General features: G+C 35.1%; 1 protein-coding gene across 1 annotated transcript in view; it reads right to left on the bottom strand.

Moving 5' to 3' along the window:
* Positions 1-17,830, bottom strand: part of LOC139698577 (uncharacterized) — a 56,199-nt gene extending 38,369 nt beyond the window's left edge. Inside the window, exons 1-9 of the mRNA XM_071597417.1 lie at positions 17,544-17,830; positions 12,790-13,071; positions 11,032-11,124; positions 10,227-10,472; positions 9,991-10,011; positions 8,942-9,022; positions 8,280-8,507; positions 6,318-6,630; positions 4,891-5,247 (exon numbers count right to left, since the gene is read on the bottom strand). Coding sequence (XP_071453518.1) covers positions 4,891-5,247; positions 6,318-6,630; positions 8,280-8,507; positions 8,942-9,022; positions 9,991-10,011; positions 10,227-10,472; positions 11,032-11,124; positions 12,790-13,071; positions 17,544-17,651 — 1,729 coding nt within the window. The 5' untranslated portion in view covers positions 17,652-17,830. The remainder of the gene's footprint in view (positions 1-4,890; positions 5,248-6,317; positions 6,631-8,279; positions 8,508-8,941; positions 9,023-9,990; positions 10,012-10,226; positions 10,473-11,031; positions 11,125-12,789; positions 13,072-17,543) is intronic.
* Positions 17,831-19,750: the final 1,920 nt, after the last annotated feature.

Below are 19,750 nucleotides of genomic sequence, written 5' to 3'. Positions count from 1 at the left end.
TTCGTGTCCGTTTAGATTTTCTCCATTGATCCCCATTCCTCTTCGAAAAGTGAGAACGAGGCAGCTCGTGACACAACTTATCGGCAATTGGGAGACTCGGTCAGTTAGAATCCTGGCCAAGTCAAATGTATTTTCCCGCGTTACTGCACCGTTTCGCATAACGAGACTATTTGAGTGGAAGGAAGTACTCACGACGATTAGGTGGTGGCGCTCTCCGAAAACGACGGCGATCTTCCGATGTCCGGACCCGTCCGGCGAATGCGCAGGGCGCATCGCGTCTCAATGTGGAGAATATTAGGTGGGTACTCTCAGGTTCGCGTCTAGAATTTCAACTGGCATTCCGAGCAGAGCGGGTCTCCGCCGCTTGTGCCCTCTCTCTCTCTTTCTCTCCCGCCCCTTCCTCCGCCGCGGTGGCCTGTGGCGTCATCGCTGACCCGTATCCGCTCCCACAGAGAACGGGCGCCCTCACCAAGTTTGCGCATTACGTCACGTGGACGTCGCAGCAACAATGCGAGAAGAACTCACCCTTCCCCCTCCTCCTCCCATCCGCCGACCATTTCAATGCCACCACAACAATGACAGGTGTTCTTTTATTTTCTTAACTCCGATTTACGCCGACTTCCGGGCAATGGTTTGGTCGCCACGGGCGCCAGTGGAAACTGCGCGTAAATTTTCCGGTTTTTCTTTAATGGTCCTTGTAAAGTGCGTGCGTTTCTGCCGTCCAAAAGAATCCCACGGGTGCGAGGCGCCGAAGTCATTACATTTGTGGAGTATCAAGAGTCGATTCTTCGTCGACATTATTGCTCTTAGAGGAACGAGTGAACTACGGGGTAGGTTGGAATTTGAGAGACGAAAATATGTTTCGGAAGAAAGATGCAGCGCTCTATAACGCTGCTCGGATGTCCATTTCAAATACCTGTTGATTTACAAAGAGTAAACCGCGGTCATACCCACGACGGCCAGATATTTTGAATCATAAAATACCTAATAGTTTGAGAAACGGTATTGCCCGAAAGCACAAAAATTTGACATATGCGCGAAAAGTCAAAGACTGAAGGAAATTAATTTAAAGCTAGATGAATAATGGATTCTTCAACTGATACGAAAGGGTCTCGAATCGAGTTCCCCTTCATTTGTGGCAATTTTGATTTACGTAATAGGTATTTCATCGTTACGCTCATGGAAATACGACCTCAGCCGTCGAGGAGCATTGCAAAAACCTAATTAAGAATAATAATGGCCTTTACTCCTTTCATGGAAACACTTTATCCGAGGTTCGTTTAAGAGGAAACATTTAGGAACAGAAGATGATCTTAGGAATGATTTCCATTGGTGCAATATAATTTGAGCAGCTTCTTAACCAACTTTCATACAATAACTTATTTTATAGAGAATGAAAAAACAGAAATAAATTCAGGTCAATTTGAAATTATGAAAACGATATATAACTAGAATATGTATAAATGTGGGACGAAGCAAATGCGCTTTACTAGAACTGTGACTATTTCGAGTATTAAAATGCAAATAATATCAACTTTCTCTTCTTAGTAAACTGAAAAATTAAACGACCGAATATGTATAAACTTAAGAAAATCGGCTAAGAGAACACAAGATTTTGCACTACAAACAATAATTTTAGAGGTGTCGATTTTTTATGAATTTTAAGACAAAATAATGGGAGATTTTCCACATTTATCGTCAAACTTTCAAGTATAACTTTCACGGATTTAACTCCTCTTAATCTTTTATCACCTCGCCTTCAGGACGAAGGGGTTTCGAGATACGAAGAGTACGACATCTCATCGTTTTCCTTGAAAGCTTTCGAAAGATTTTTTTCCAAAAGCTTAACAACCTCATTGAAAGCTTGAATGATCCCTGGCTACCGTTGAGACTTGGGGGAAAAAAATAACCTCGCCGTTTGTGATGAGAAAAAAAGAGCATCTTCCCGCATTCGTAAATAATCAACGCCCCTTAAAAATGCAATTTTCTATTCGCAGGGATTACTGCGAGGGGAGGGGGGGAGGTACGATGTGGAAATGCGGGGAAACCGAAGACGAGGGCGTGAAAAAACAAGAAATTTCTCACGACCACGAATGGGACTTGTGGTAGATTTTCTCCTGTGAACCGCGGAACGCGATCGGTCAACTATTATTCACTTGCTGCGCTTGCAAGCCACAAAAAGAAATTGGCTCAATGGAGAGCTATTATAGAACAGCAGGATCCTTGTTCGCCGTGAAAATTTCGAAAACGGTGAGCTGATGAAGAAAAGGATCCTGGGAAAATCTTTGCATCACTGTATCTCATTAGACAGAATACTAAAAAAAAGGATACGCTTGACGACAAAGTAACACCATCTCCACTTTATATTTCGATATACAGGTACGTTATAGTTAATTATGCACGCATATTTACTTTAAAAATATGAATCTATGAAGGTGCACATTCACCTTCGAACTATTCCATCTGTACCACTGGCAAGAGGGGAAACCAAACATAGATATTGAATTCTAGTTGGCTTTGAATTTTCTCAAAAATGTTGCGAATATAGGTTTGCATGCTAACCAAATAATAAAGATAAATTTTAATCGAATCTAAACTTGTGAAACTGCCAAATTTGTTCATTTAAAAGGGTAATCATAAAATAAAGATGTCAATTCAACACTCTACAGCATTACTTGTTCTCATACATTCACCTCTTCATATCTTGATAATCCATTTTTCCTGCTATTACCCAAATGAAGACTTTATTCCTTCCAATAAACCCTGTCAACGCTGGGCAAAAGTGTGAAGAGAAGATTCAGTTAAGATTTTAACATGGAGCAGAGTGCTTTGTGGATGTGAGACTTGATCTTTAAGGCAAAAAGATGAGCACAGATTGGAGGTTTTCGAGATGTGGGTGTGGTGGAGCATGAAGTAAATCAGTTGGGCAGAGAGGAGGGAAAGCGGAGTTTTTGAAAAGGGTGGGAAAAGAGAGGAAGTTACGTTTAATCCTGCTATAGAAAGGAGAGCATTGAGTTAGTGGGATTGTGGAAGAAAGGGACCAGGCTTTTTAGACAGCATAAAAGCAGACAGAAGTTATGAAGAAAACTACAGGAAGTTTCCATAATCTTAGAAATAATTAGGCATTAGGAACCATTCACAACTAAACTTTAAAACAGGTAGAAAAATAGGAACCTTGATTGATGATTGTATCCTGTCACTTATTTGAAATTTCTCTTGTAGAACAAATAATCTTCCCTAATCTTCTCGGAATCCACATCCTGGATCCTTATAATCTACATACAATACAATCCTGCAGAAATGTATCATATCTCAAAAATGGTAACTTATGAATTAAAATAGAATTGAAAAGAATTATGATAGATTATGTGAAAGTTTTTTGTAGTTTGATTGCTAAAGAGTAATCACATAATCAATTTTCAATTAAATTTCATAGTATTTATACTGTTATCTTATGTCTGAATATAACAAACATTGCCTCATTTAATTGCTCTAAGTAATGCATTCTATCCTCTTTTCTATAAATCATAATTAATAAATCAGTCATAAGACACAATATCATTATCCACCTTAATTTTTTCAATACAAAACTTCCATAATTGAAATTTTTATATTTATAATCTAAGACTTAACTTAATTCTTTTACAATTAGAGAATGACATTACCTCCATTTACAATATCAATTTATTTTAACTTATACCTGCTGGAGCAATTTATAGCGGAAGATTTATAGTCCTCGGGGTTAGTTGACAGCCGCAGCAACAAATATAGCAGCAGCAGCCAGAGAAGTGATGACAAATTTTCACTTTTAAACCCAAGAGTACCGTTAAATCATTATCATGAGCAACATTCATGGTGATGTAATTTCTATTCACTACTAAGATGGGAGTTTTCAATGAGAATGAAAGAGCAACAGACTTTTGTTTATGCATAAGATCAGAATATGGGGAGAGCATAATTTTCCAGAAAATGGTCAGAAATCTCTGTCATTGCCACTGTCCTGAAAATGATCATGCCACATAATCATTTAAAAGCTACCATGTATTTAACCTGCTATCCCTGCTCTTTTACATGAAAAACAACAGTGCGATATTGATTTGACATATGTGATTTCTGTTTTTTCTTCATTTAGCAGTGTAATTCAATAGTACCTAAATCCTCTCTGCGTTTTTACCTGTAAACATCAATTACAACACATTCAATGTTAAAGACACAGTTTGTTTTCATGCCTGCATTCTCTTAAATGAGTTTTGTTAATTTTTCATGCATAATTTTACATCTTCCAGAAATATCAGCACAATATTTCAATTTGATATAACCTATACTTTTTAATTTCCTGTGAGAATTTCCTTGCAAAATTTAGCATATCCCTTCACATCATGACATCCGAATAATATTATATTAGAGTATATATTTTGAACTGAATTACAGTAATATTTAAAATTAAATTTAAATGCAAAATAATAAATATATGTAGTGGGAGTATTTGTAATGAAGGAAAAAAAATTGTACCACAGTTAGATATATGATAATGCACTAATACATGCTCCTGTTGGTTGTGAGTTGTGAATAAGTTATGCTTCCCTTGAATTCAACTAAATATTCTTCCAACAGCTCTCAATTGATATATTCCAATAGAACTATGAAAGCTGAGTATATGTTATAAATTAGTGGACTTTATGAAAAGCTTTTGTGAAATCTAAAAAAATATTTTTATGAAAGCAAGTTCTTTACCAAATTTCTCATTTAAAAATATTTTTTCAATGCTAATTACATTTTTAACACTAACAATCTTATCTTGAAATAAGGTCATAACATATTAAGAAATCCTCAAATTCACAGATAAAATATGTGATCCAAACAATTAATAAAAAAACAGATCCTACTCACCATAAAACCTTTTCATCCTATCATCTGCTTCACTGATATCCATCGCTTGGTAACCTTGAGCTTCTTCAAGTGCGTCACCCTCTGACAACTCATAACCGTTGGCTATTGACTGTTGATCCTCTAATGCCCTCCTACCAATGTCTTCCCGTTCTGGATGCTGCCCCAAGGTGGTGTTCACATAGAGAGGTGTTGATTCCATGGGCGAATGTACAAATGATTGGATCATGGGCAGGCCCCTTGACGGGGATAATCCCTGACCTGGAGACTCTATCCCACAGTCTACACTCTCCATTGAGTCAAGATCAGTTTCCATCCAGGTACTATGGTGACGTTTCTTGGCTGGAATGGGCCCAGCACCTAACAAGGAAAACATGAGCATTTTAGTTAGTTCAAGGCTTAATTCAGTTGTGAATGATGAGGTTATGATAGGTATCAGCTTACTTTCCTATTATATGATTTTATAAGACAAGAAATTCCATAAAACTGTACGTCTCTTTTACATATTCCCAAAACAGCTTCCACCTATGATAGTTCTTAATGGTGTACGAGCCTCGTATGACCAAAGGAAGACAAATTTCTGCAGATATAACTTGGTAATTTATCGAGAAGTATTTACTTAACAAGTAATATATGCACTCTGATTCAATAAAAAGATAATACAAGATGTCCTTCTATATATGTGTTTGACAACTTTGGTTAGGCATTCTAAAGTCAGTGAAAATTAATGCAAAGTATCAGGAATTTTTTCAGTAGTCTTAAATTTCTATTCTCATAGTATAGATACCGAAAAAGCTAATTAAAACTTTGATATGGAGCATGGTTTTGCATGAAACAGGCACATAGACAATGAAATTGAAATTGCCCTAAAACAATAATGAGGATGTAAATATAAAGTGAACGTACCTATGGTCATGAAGCAATGAAAAACGAAATAATTATGACTTCATTACCAGCATACATATTACTTGCAATTTTAAATAAAATTTTCTAAAAAAATAAGCACAAAATATTTTAAATTAAATATTAGTTTACATTTAGCCAACAAAACCTGACAGAAAAAGAATTATATGGACTTGGAACACAACTTGTGACTATCATGGTTTTACTTCAAGGACTGCAGACACTATTCACACAATAATAACACAATGAATAGTATTGGAGGAATTATATCAATTTTACATCATATTAACCAATCATTGACAATTATAAGAATTTCCAAAATTTTTTATAGTCATTCATTTTTGCTGAGAAAATGAGGACATATGGTAACACTAAATTTAGATAAAAATTTTGAATTAACCCTTCAACCTGGGTTATGAAACTTTCATATTTCATATATGTTGGTTATTTTTCAATTATGCCAGCACCACCCAAGTGATTTCTTTTTAAATCTAATGGAAACTATGTAAAAACACTGATACACCCACCTGCAACTCCTGTGGGCCCAGGTCTTATCTGCTCCACCAATGAATGGCTCTTTTCAGTAAGCTGTCGAACTTGGACACTGAGCTCATGTCTCTGCCGTTGCAAATCTCCGACTGCTGACTGAACGCGACGCAGTTCCGCTTCAAGAGATGCAGTGGCTCCCGTTGGCGAGGCCGGGTTTGTCATCGAGGAGGAGGCTGGGGATGGGGATGTTGCATGGCTATCCAGCGTTCTCCGAGATAGCTGCAATTTTTGCCGTAGCACAACCAGCTCTTGCTCCAACCGGGCATTTTCTGCCACTGTCTCTTCAAGTTTCTGCACAAAATAAAACCCAGCGGTATTTTTTATGCATGGACATATCAATCCATATTTTTATTTCCTTGGCACTACACTCCCACCTCATCTCATGTTTCTGCAAACATTCTATCTACACAGATTCAGTGCATTTCCGTTGCTCATGTTTTATTTTCCCTGGCTTGGACATTTTAACCAAAAGAAAGGCACAAGAAAAAGCCACTGTAAACTAACTCTATCCTGGACCAATTTCTTATTGTGGTTTGAAAGAGCAGCAGAGTAATAGTTGGTTAACTTAATCTTTTTGCTCTTTTTAGGTACTTCTAATGTTATAGGACTAATGGTTGTAGAAACACTTCCTTCTTCATTTTCTCACGGCTTTTTCTTCAGATTCTCCATATTGTGATTTTTTAGAAAAATTTAAGAATTTTGAGAAGGTAAACTAATATGTACATACATTTCAGGAAATTATTGTGAAGAGTGGATGGCTCCAAATGTCTTAGTCTATGGTCCAAGCACTTTTTATTTGAACAACTTTTGAGGCTGTAAGTCTTGTTGATGACCCAATTCAGCAATGATACCTGCTCAAATTGGAAACTTCAACTTATTGTATGGATTATGAATTATTGGGTCAGATCTGACTCTTACAGTGATGATTAATAAAATGAATTTTTTGATCTGGTAACATTGTTTACAATTTTACCTGGAGCAAAAAATATCTCCTTTGCAAAAAACTCTCATTTATTGTGTTAAACCATCAAGTGGAATTAAAAATGATATTTTTAGTTCAAAAATGTGTGAATAAAGTTTTAGCATGAATATATTAGAAAAATACATAACATTCCCTGATAAATATAGCCGGCCCCAGTGGCGGCCAGGTAACACCATCACCTGCCAATCCAGAGATCATGATTTTGAGTCCTACCTAGGTAGATTTTCCTCCACCTAGAACATGGATGATCATGATTATGTTTATTGTAATGTATAAGGTTTAGGTGGAAGAAGGGCCTATGAAGTCTCAATTTAGACCCAACAAAGTCATAAAATAAATAAAATGAATTCAAATTTACGGTAACCTATCCCTATAATTTTACTAAAAACTGAAAACTCATAACTGTATTTTTTGTTCACTTTGCAACTCAATATAAATAATGAACCTGACTGTTTCAACTAGCAATGGTGTTATAAGTCTAATCAGGCAAGATTAGACATATCTAAATTTTTACAGCCAGAGGAAAATCTATAAGAATCTGATCAAATATGGACTACACTAAACTTTGATCATCATATCACATTTTACTAGCTATGTATTATCCTTCTACATAGGCAGCACAATGACTAGTGTCCATAGCCAACGGGGATGGCTCTTGACATATGTACAACCTCTATTAATATTTTGCACAATCAAAAAAGCTGTTGGATTAGACAAGACTAAAGCTGGAAGCTTACTAACCTAAATTATACAGTTTCAATTGAACAATACTCCACCAGCTTGCATTGCATTTTTTTCTTTTAATCCACATTCTACAAAAAATCTTTTATGGTACTAAGCATTAAACCAAACCTGAAGTAGCATGGAGCTATTGAGAAATGAACACTTTGATACTATGAAGAAATAAATCCTGAGATATTGCGGATATCAAGGTCCCATTACTATATTAAAATCTTACCTTTGAATTGTGAGCCAGCAGCTGTCTCACCCTGCTGAGTTCCCTTTCTAGCATCCTCTGCTGCTTCCTATAGCGCTCAGCTTCCACTGGGTCCACTGGAGAAGCATTGGCTCCCCCCTTTGAGGCTCCCATGTCCCTGGGCGAGGTTCCAATAAGATTCCCTGAGTTTGATGCACCACTACCTTGTAGCTTATGCCTCAGACCTCCTAGTGCCTTCTCAAGCAGTTCCTAAAAATGATAAATTCAAAATAAATACACAATTGGCCAGGTTCCAATTTATTCATGTCACATTTATCTAATGAAAGTGCTTTAATATGCCTTAGAATTGGTCAAATATAATGAAAAACAATATGAAGAAACCTTTATGTCGCAGAAAATGTGACTATAACCAAGTGGGGTCTGAACAAATAGTGTCATATTTAGAATTTGATTTGATGGTTTTCAAATTAAAACTGTAATTTTTTATATGTAGTTGTTTCTCAGAATATAAGACCACATACCTTTGTATCAATAGCCCTAGAACTACGAATTACATTGGAAAACAAAATATTTTACTAAATAAGGTCCTAGTCAATTAACTAGGTTCATAGATTTAACAGGAATATAGCCTCAAAAATATTAAAAATTTCATTGAAGCTATCTCTGTGTCTAATGCCACAAACCTTGTCTTGCTGAAGACTCTGAATGGTCACAGACTCTTCTTGCAAAAGGCGATCAAGGCGATATAATTGCTGAACTTTTGCCTGAAATAAACGAGAATAATAATTTTGTTAGGTATATATTTACAATAATAATTATTACTATTGGTAATCTACCAGTTTAGGTAGGTTTTGGATGGACACAGGCTACCAAATAATTCTCTTGTCTCTCCTCACAAAACACAACCCAACATCTTACTCTACAACAGACCCCTCTTCATTTTCAAATCTCCCTTCATTCTGTCCAACATCCCTATCCTATTTCTGCCCCTTTCTGGTTTTCCTTAGATTCTCCCCTCTATCACAGTCTTCAACATAACAACATTCTACTCTTCAATAGCCCCCTCTTCATCTCTGTATGCTTCCTTCCTCCCTTCATCCCGTCCAATATCCCTATCCTATTCCTACCCTTCATTGTTTTCCTAACATTCTCCCCTCTTTCACAGTTTTTAACATATCATTCCCAATCAATATGTGTTGCATCCATCTTTTCTGTCTCCTTGGGATTTCTCCAGACAATCCCCTCCCCTCCCCAAACTCCTCAATTGTTTTCCATGCATATATAACAAAATTAACAATTGATATCTCATAGAAATCTATTTAAAAAAAGGGAAAACATGAAAGATGGATTCAATTGATTCATGCCATTAAAAACTAAGGAAATGATGGCATACATATTATAGTTATCAGTGCTCATTTTAGGAGCATTAATCATGGCTCTCATTAAGTGTCCACTTCATATATCACCCTCTCAAGAAATTATCTTTTTAAAATGATAATATTGCATGTTTTAAATTATCACATGTAAATAAATAACCTAGAAATATTGGATTAGTTCATGATGAGATCGATAAATAAATAGCTTTATTCCTAAAATTAAAAAAAACATTTTTCCAGAAAAGTACTCATGAGTAACCAGAAGTGCATATCTACATTGAAAAGACAAGGTACATTGTTGATCATTATGCTGGAAGCTATTTTATCTCATGTATACTTTTATGATTAGTATTTACCTGCTTATGTCCTGACACCTCCTTTTTCCAGCAAGCGACACCACCACAAAAGGAAAAATATAAATATCACATCAAATGCTTCAACAGCATATATACTGACAGAATGATGTACATTTTCTGATGCACAACATCCAATGCTGGGTAACTTTTTCAAGTGCTCGTCCCCTACATATGTAGAGGGTTTTCAGTGTCCTAAATATCAAATGAACCATAGGAGAGGGTCGAAAATACATTACCTGTAGTTCTCCATGGTCAGGGGACAAGCGGCTCCAGTCTCTCCTCTCCTCTGCCAACAATCTCTGCTCCTGTACCCTCTGGTTGAACTGGAGTCGGTCTTTTGCCGGAGAAGAGCCCGTGATGACCTCACCACCCATACTCCTCCAACTTCTAACATGTCCGTGGGCATCCGTGTTGCCTCGATAAAGTGATCCCAGCTTCACCATATTGTCCACAAGGTTGATCAAAGGTTTTCCTTTTTCATACTATTGAAGACAATTAGGGGAATAAAAATAAAATTTTCAGTTCGGATGGCATTTTTTTATTTAAAATCCAACCTGATATTTCCGAAATATTCTCTTCATGTGCAAATTACATAAAAATCCCATTGTTAAAAATCAATAACCTAAACTAAGATGTACCAGAATGAAGTTTGAAGAAAAAATGTTTTGATGAGTAACTGTGAAAGCTTCAGTTCATGATAAACAAATATTAAATAAATATAACAGTTTCAGCTATGAAACACTCATTTAAAGAGTGTGAAACAATTATTAAACAAAAAGTTGTGACTGCATTTCACTACCAAGTCGTCAAAGTAACTGCTAAATGCAACTCTTTTGTGAAAATAAGAATGACTGTCTGTAGTGGTGCAGTTCAGAAATGAATGTGAAAATAGCATTGTAATTTTTCTTCAAATCACAATATGTAATATAAAACATTTGAAAACAAATATAAGCATGTTATTCTGTGCAGTGGTTTTCTCAACTCACTGACAAGCATACTGAAATAATGTAGAAAAATCAAAGAGGTGTTCATGGTCTTCACCTGTTTTTCTAGCTCTAGTAAATGCTTCTTAAGCTCCTCTAATTTCTTCAGGTGTTCAACTCTCCTGTGCATTTCCAATTCAGCTAACCGAGCCTTTAGAAAATAAAAGAAATATTTCTTCCATTATTTAGTCAAGTGAGTTAAATAGAGCCTATTCTTTGACACATTTTTGTGCCCTTTTCTGAGAAATTATTTAAAAATAAATTATATGTGATAATGAGTGCAGAAGATTTATTTTTATTCTGATAAATAATATAGCATTCCAAAATGTCCTGTGATATAGTAATTTTTAATTAAAGCATTCTAGAGATGTAAAATTAAACTGAAAAACTTAATTTCATAACTAATCATGTTGGTACCAGAAATTATCAATAAAGCAGCATGTAAATTATGCACACATTGCTTTAGTAATGTCTCTTTGCATATCACATATATGAAGTTTTAACAAAAAGTTAACAAATGTCTTTGAAAAAGAAGTATTTCCTGTAAAAAAATCTCCGTGGTAGGTAGTTTAGGTTGAAATTCAGGGGGACAAATAAAGGATTGGCCCCATTTTTACATTGAATATTAAAAGATATTGAATATTAAAAGGTTGTGGAAAGGGATATCAAACTGAAAAGGGATATTCATAAAGATTTTTTGGTACATGTAAACATCTGGGGCCAATGGTATAAAAGATACAGAAGACAGATCTAGAAGTTTACCATCTACAACATTAACTACTCTACTGTAAGCATGCATACTCTAGTTCAATAGCTTCTTGCAGAAATAAAAGCATGACTTGCAAAGCTACAAAAAACCGATGAGTGCAAATTTTTTGTTGAGGAGGTAGACCGTGCTCCTCAAGAAGAATTACTATAATTTATTAGAAAGTAAATACTTAGTAAGTTTAATGGTTGTTGGGAAATATTTGCTTGTTGGTTAAAGAATTGAAAACCCCACTCCATATTTTATTAAACAATATTTTAGTCAATAAAAGTAAGAATATTAATAACACTTATCTCATTCAAAACTGATTGTGATTACATAAATAGACTTTTTAACTACAACACCCTGAAAGGTGAGCAATGACATCCTTCTAAGTGGCAACTCATGACAAAAATAGTATAACTGTGTTTGAAATATTAACAACAGAACTTGTGACTAAAACGAACATGTGAAATTATTCATTCATTCCTGACATAAATGACTAATGAAAACTGAACATGTTTCAGTTAATTCAGTTCAGTCTGTGCATACATTAGTTAATTTATGTGCAGACAATATTCTCAGGTAAGACCAAACATAGCAGTAAGTGAAATAATACAGTTTATGGAAGAATTTTATTGTTTGCAGTCTTAGTTATCAATAATACTAAACACTTTTTTAATTTGAGAAAAATAAAAAACCATATTATACTCAGAAGTTTAGTTTCTTTTTAGAACACATAATCACATTTCTGATAAAACCTGATCACTAGTTGACCGATGAAACAAGATTTCCATAGATGCCATGTAGCAACTCACACATTCCACCACAGCTCCCAAAAGCTTATATTCAGCTCCCAAATCATACTACATAGAATGTTTCTTAATATCAGTTCTCCTATACATAAGATTTACGTGAGTTAGCCCATCATCAAAGCATTTGGGTATCAATTAACTGCTGGAAAGTTAGTCAGACTTATAGACCCTGGCAAATACTATTACACAGATAATTTTTTCACACATTAGTCAAAAAACCAAACCCACACCGTAGAAATCAATTTGAACAACAGACCTGTGACCTTAGATCTGCCTGGCAGAGGTCAATGGCATTGGAAACGGCCGCACTCTGCCTTCTCAGCTGGATGAGGAGGAGGACCAGCTCCTCATGAGTTCGTCCAAGGAGGTCACCAGCCGATACAGACACCTCTGCCCTCCCACCACCTCCCCCTCCCCCTCTATCAACCCTATTCCTTTCCTTACTCCCCGGCATGGCATCCCCAGACTCCCTACCCATCCTTCCCCTAGCTCCACCGCCGTTGGTAGCATCATGCCTCATTGGCGAGGAAGCACTCTGCTATGTGTGCGACAATTAAGATATGCACCAGGTAATAAACATGCCAGTTACTTCATACTAGTACATTTAATTAATACTATGCTCAACTCCTTGCTGACTCAATGGGATCAATCTCCAGTTCAAGAGCATAAGTTTTGGTTCTTCTGATAAGCACCACCTTAGTGGACCCACTGGTAATTTTTTTATTGCTGCTTGCTTGGTGGAGGAAAATTTCCAATGTAAAACAGTGAGGTTGAGATTCATTAAATGATTGCCATCATGATTAAATGTTCTGAAGATGCCTTGACATCATTAACGTATGAAAAAGGAAACCATTCTGCAAGGTACTGTGAAAGAATTAATCTTGTTCATCAGGAAACAGTTTGTTCACAAAATGAATAGTTAAAGCTAATAGTTGCCAAAATATTGAAAATAATTTTTGAATCATACTATTTTAAGAATAAATATATTCATCCCCTTTCACTAAAATAATTTTTAAATCATCATGATGTAGTGCTATTATGAAGTACTAATATTTCTCAAATGTAAGAAACCTTAAAAAACTTTTGAGAATTATGAAACATTATATAAAGTTATGATGCCAATTGTTATTGAGTTCTTCACTGCTATGCATTCACTTCCTCGACCAAGATATCTCAAGTTCAACTGTTTTTTATTGCTGCACTTATTCCAATGAAGCAACTCCAAAGGATATGAATTAATAATTAACAATGTGGTTTGAGTAAAATTGATAGTAATTTTACTTTTACAGTTCAAATGGGATTTTATCCATTGAGTCAACATCTCAAGAAATTGCTATAGTAATTTTGAAGGGAAGTACCTCTTGTGAAACTTTGGAAATGGGCAACTGGGAGAGCTATCAGATTCTGAATCCTATGAGTGAGCCTCAGTACAGTTTCACAGTAAATGACTGCCTCATCAATTGCTCATCCTTAAATAACTGGTGGCGAGCAAATGTTATGTGAACAAGCAAAGATGACATAGTGAAGGAAGAAAGTGTGAGTAGGGGCAGACTAGGTCAACAAGTTTCCGTTTAATTCATTGTTTATTTATTATTCATTCACTGTTTAAGTACAACTCTACCAAATTTTCGCCTATGCATGATCCTACTAATATGTGCAAGAAATCAAAATCACTACAAATGTAATAATAATGGGGAATTATATCTTTGCTTTAAAATTAGCAAAATATGTCTACATCTCTAAAAGGCAGAATCACTGTCTTAAAAATTGTAGCTGACTACTTTCCCAAGTGCCTGAAGATAGTAATATGAATGCTATGATGCACTAAAACTCTTTAACTAGGCATTCATGCCAATATATTTATAATGGATTATAAGCTGACATTTAGTAAAGTATCTTCAGAATTAGCTGTAGCAAACAATACTCTTTTTATTGTTCACTGCTGATGTATGATTACAAATTGATCAGTTTTTGGCACCAATAAATGTATGTTTAAATATCTGCATGCAGTTTCAAGTTTGAGACATCCTAGTTCTCAAATTTTTAATGCCATTAAAATTTAGGTACCACAGAGGTATGGAATGAGATTACCAACTACTATGTGACCATATCATGATTTTTTTGACAGAATCATGGCAGGTGACAAATTAAAGTGGCATGTGTTTGAGCCAATATTAAAGCTTAAAAAATAGGAAATTTTATGCTAGTTAATTTTCTTTAATAAAAATTTCAATAATACCTATAAAATGATAAAATCAATTACATTTAAAACAAGGGTAAATATTTTTATACTTCATTTTCATATATGACTGAAAATAAAAGTGCCAGGATTCAAGCATATTGTAAAAGCATTCTCTAAAAACAATAGCTAAATTTCATGCAACAAATATACTACCTACAGATGCTTTTAAAATAAACATGTAAAGAATGAAAACAGTCACTGAAGAACTAACCTTCCATAAATATAAGCACTGGTAAATCCAAGGTGGAGGCACAAGCCTCCTCCTTGATGGCTGCAATTTCATTTACACAACAAGAAATATTAATTTATGTCAATATAGTGGCATTAGAGATGATATCTGAGCTATCAACTGGAGTGGATATTTCTTTTTTGTACTACATACTAATGGAAAATATCTGCTCATAATCTCTTCAATCTTATGTACTCATGTATATATTTAAACAACCATCAATTAAGAAATGCCTATAATAATGTATGAATTATAAATTAAGTTCACTCAAATGTTAAGTTTCATGGAGGAATATTAATGACACTGGGTAATATCTCTGCATCATGCTACCCATCAAATTTCTGTCAAATCATTGAAATTATGTTTTATTCCAGGCCAAGAATATGCAAGCAATATAAAATGAGTTCAATGATCCAAATTCAATTGATCATATTTTTTCCGATCCCACAATGTTATTTAGTCTTTTGATTTTTTCATTGACAGGACTCTTTTCAGGATGTGAGCAAGTTTTCTAAATGACAATGAAGTCCATTTTACTAATCATCTTCACAAAAATGCAGATTTTCTTCTATAACTGTGTTTTTATTTGCTTATCAAATCAAAGAAATTGGTTTATTACCTGGAGAATATATTGCTAATGAGCACATGACTAAATTGTATCTGAGTTATATTTATCTTGCGTAATACAGAAAACAGACCTTGATGGCAAAAACCTTTTTTGGCATTCTTTAGTGTTTTAGTTGAAGATTACAGAGGTGTCAAAAAAATAAAGTTAAATATTATGGAGCTACATTTTATTAAACAGTGTTTTTCTTCATGCGGCATCTCATGAGAATATATATTCCATGGAAATCTGTGATAATAAACTTGTGGTGATGACAAAGTGGAGGAGACAAAAGATTTCATAGACACTAGGAGGTACAATTTTGTACTCTGACAATATTTTGTCATTTAGTAAATTGCTCTGGAGTTAATTTTCCCCAAAAGAGTCCCCATAGTATCCAGTATTTGGGATGACATTTGTCATTATCCATCTAGTGCTAATGAAGCATGGGGAATTAAAGCAACTGCCCTGCTTGTTCTCCCCTTAATGCTCTACTATTGTCATTTGATTCCTGGCTAAAAAAGTTTCAGAAGTCATTTAATTACTAAATAATTAGTATCAGAGCCCTATTTAAGGTTCTGATAGTTCAAATTTGAAGACGCCTGTAGTTACAGCATATCCATATTAGTATTTTAATTATGATGAAAGTAATTCATTACCTTGCCTGTTAAATGGAAAGTGACAGTTGAGTTTATTACAACTGTTTAGGATGTGATTGCAATTGGTAAGAATAGAAGACTAGAATATTGGGGTGATTTTAAGTTAAAGGATCAGTCATGTAAATCACCATTTAAGTCGCAATTAAAATTTCCATTGAATGTGTCATATGTAATATTAACACAGCATGTCCCCATCTACTCAGATGCACCTTAAAGAGGACTGTAAAATAAATACATAGTTATAATCTACACAAAGGTTCTACTATTTTCTGAGGTTTCAATGGTCAAGTTGAGAACTTATGTAATTTATGAGAAATAAACGTGAAGTTTCAACATATCCGTGGAGGCATTACAAATGTTTCAATGTTACACTCCAATCAAGGAAACTGTTACCCCCCTCAAATAATAATAATCTGCCATTACATTACACTGTAAATGTTCTAATCCTATGATTTGAAATGTCACTTTTTCCGGCTAATTATTGACACTTGATGATATTATTTAATTTTCATCATCATTCATTAATACCAAAATTGTCTTCATTATGGGCAATCATGTCCATTCTCTAAACCAGTTTGTTTGGAAAAAATTAATTCATAGTTTTGGCTACTCAAATGTGTATTTTTACACCAATGATAATGATTAGGCAATAGGAAAATTAGCCTATTTTTACCCTAATTCTATACTGTAAATGAGTTAATAATTACTTCTAGTTTCATATCTCTAAATTATCCAATTGGATCCGTGTATCAGGTGTGTAATTTCCTAATCAGTGTCACAATTTTTGAGCAGTGATTCATCAAGTTATACTTCTATGGCATGTCACTTTCTGATGATACTGGCAAGATTTTACAAAATATATTGGCTTTTGCTGAAATGACTTACCATACATTATGTAATTTAGATTGGTATGCACTGGTTTCTTATTCCGATTTTATTTACATAAGATGCTGTCTCTTCAAGAAGAATATGAACAATTTTAGCCACTGATGGCAAATTTTACATGGAAAAAGTATCACGGAAAACAAAAAATTTAATTATGAAACATCAAGATACTTTGGCATTCATAAGGGCATTTGAAAAAAAATTAAAACTACCATGACAAAATGAATGAAAGAGCAAAACTGGTCAGCAAACTGCATGACACATGGAAAAGAGAGAATTCTTAAAGAAAAAAATTCATACTTTAGCAGCGCAAGAGGGAATTGTCATCCAGAGGAGATGCTTCAAACCAAAGCAGGAGCACATGAGGTGGGAAAACCAAGGTCAAACTCACCCTTTGCAGGGTGATGAAGTCTCCTTCCTGTGGCGGGGGTGGTTCCTCAGGAGGGGGCCTCCTCATAGGCTCCACGACACCCTCCTTCTCCCACCTCAACATTGGCATGGCCTTCCCGACCACCGGGCCCTCTCCACCTCTCCATCTCCTACTGCCAACAACCCCTCCTCCACCCTCAACTCCAACCTCATTGCCCACACCCAGATGACCATCAATCTCTGCACCATTCGGTGGTGACAACCCATGTTGTTGTGGTAGCTTCGTCTGTGGCACGGGAATCCTCGCGCTGGGTGGCTGCACAAATGCTGGGGATGATGCAGGGATTGACGTTGGCTGGGAAATGATGAGCATGGTTGATGAAGTGTCATTCTTTGAATGTCTCACTGGTGCAGATTCTCTTATCGATCCAGTGCCAGAAGCTGGGGAGAAAAATGGGAAGGGAGAGGTTAGGCATGATTTGGATTTCATATGTGAGCACTGATATTTAATTAACTATGCATCTCTCTAACAGGTATTTGTGCATAAATGCTAGATCTTGTTGATTGTATATTCTATGAAATTCATTTACAGAACATAAATACACAGGCCTAAGCAAGTGCGACACTATTTTCAACTGGCTAAGGATGACAAAAAAATTTGACATCCCGTGAGCCATACTCAAAGCAAAGGAAACAACTAATGGTGGTACTTAATAACATTAAACTATTCCTACAGTGGAACAAAATCATGGTTCCCACTTAGGCATGAAGTGGTCTAAATCATTCATGCCCCTGATTGTGTACATAAGATGGGTCATAGTAGCTGTCTGATAGTTCACTAGTCATCATACATGTTACTAAATAAACAAGCAGTAGCATGAGATATTAGACTAATAGTGTGAGAGAGTTTGTGCAATGCAGCTGTACATTTTTTTAGAATGGGAGGATGTTTCCAGCAGCAGTGAAATCCTTTTAAAAATATAACTATTGCACACTTAAAATTATCCATGATTCTACTTTACACAGCTTTAACTGGCGTGCAAGCAAATAATAGAAGTGTAAAGTGAATGCATCAAACCTTGGAAGAAATGTGTGCAGCTCTGAATTAAGCTACATAAATGCTAATACCAAAACTTTAAGCAATTTCATACTTACAATGAAATTACATACATATGCTTTGCAAAAGATCTTCCCTCTATCAAGGAAAAAAACCTCAGAACTATGTATGCCTCAACTGACATTTTGATGTGTGATAACTTATCACCACCTACACAAAATGAAACCACACAAAATCTACCTATGGTACATGGCACTATCAATAGGAGAATCCGTAACTGGAACTCAAATTGGTATGATAGGATAAAAAGAGAATACTTGCCCAAAAAGTGGAAAGGTGTCTGTAATTTACATTAATAAGAAAATGGCTTATGGTTTATTTACCATATTCACATGCATTTCAAATGAATTAATTTTTCGCTACAAATATTCTAGGACTTGGCTGGTTTCATCAGTGTTATAGGAGTTTTACAAGTTTTGAGGGAGTATAACTCTTCTTTCTTAGCTGTGTCTACCTTATTGCCCATTAAGCTTCCATCAAAAAGCTACAATAATAACACCTAAATGAATTCGCATATGTTGAATATGAATAAATCATACTATGAATTATGCAGATCACACTCATCGAAAAAACAAGTATTCTTATGATATAAATTATGGAGCCATCATGTAATTTAGGGATTTTGTGAGTACATCTTAAAAATACCTGAAGAATATATATGTGGGCAATAATGTAGCCTAAGTATAAATTTAAAATTCTTTGAAGCACTGAGAAAACATTTTTATTTTATGAGTATGGATAAAAAGTTAACGAACATGAGGAGCTGAATGATTGAATTAAAAAAAATTACACTCTTCAGATGTCAATTTCACTAAATGAATGTGCAATACATCTGGCTCAGATACCATTGACAGTATTGCAGTGGGCCTCCATTAAAATTAGAGCAAACATTTCCACAATTTCCAAGAAATATTTTGAAGTAGAAATAGTTAAATGGATTTTTTGAATTCATTACTGTTCATGTTACAAACGAACTGCTGCTTATTGATACCTAAGTAATTGCAAGTCATAACATGAAGAATTTTAATAGAAGATGATATTATTAAATGAAGAACACAATGTACTTCATTTAATGAACATGAACTTCCAAAAAGTTGAGCCAGAAACAATCG

The sequence above is a fragment of the Hetaerina americana genome, unplaced genomic scaffold, assembly GCF_022747635.1.
Source record: "Hetaerina americana unplaced genomic scaffold, ioHetAmer1.1.p SCAF_89, whole genome shotgun sequence".
Classification (NCBI taxonomy): Eukaryota; Metazoa; Arthropoda; class Insecta; order Odonata; family Calopterygidae; genus Hetaerina; species Hetaerina americana.
The sequence above is the reverse complement of the archived record's forward strand: the minus strand, read 5'-3'. Positions and strand labels throughout refer to the sequence as shown.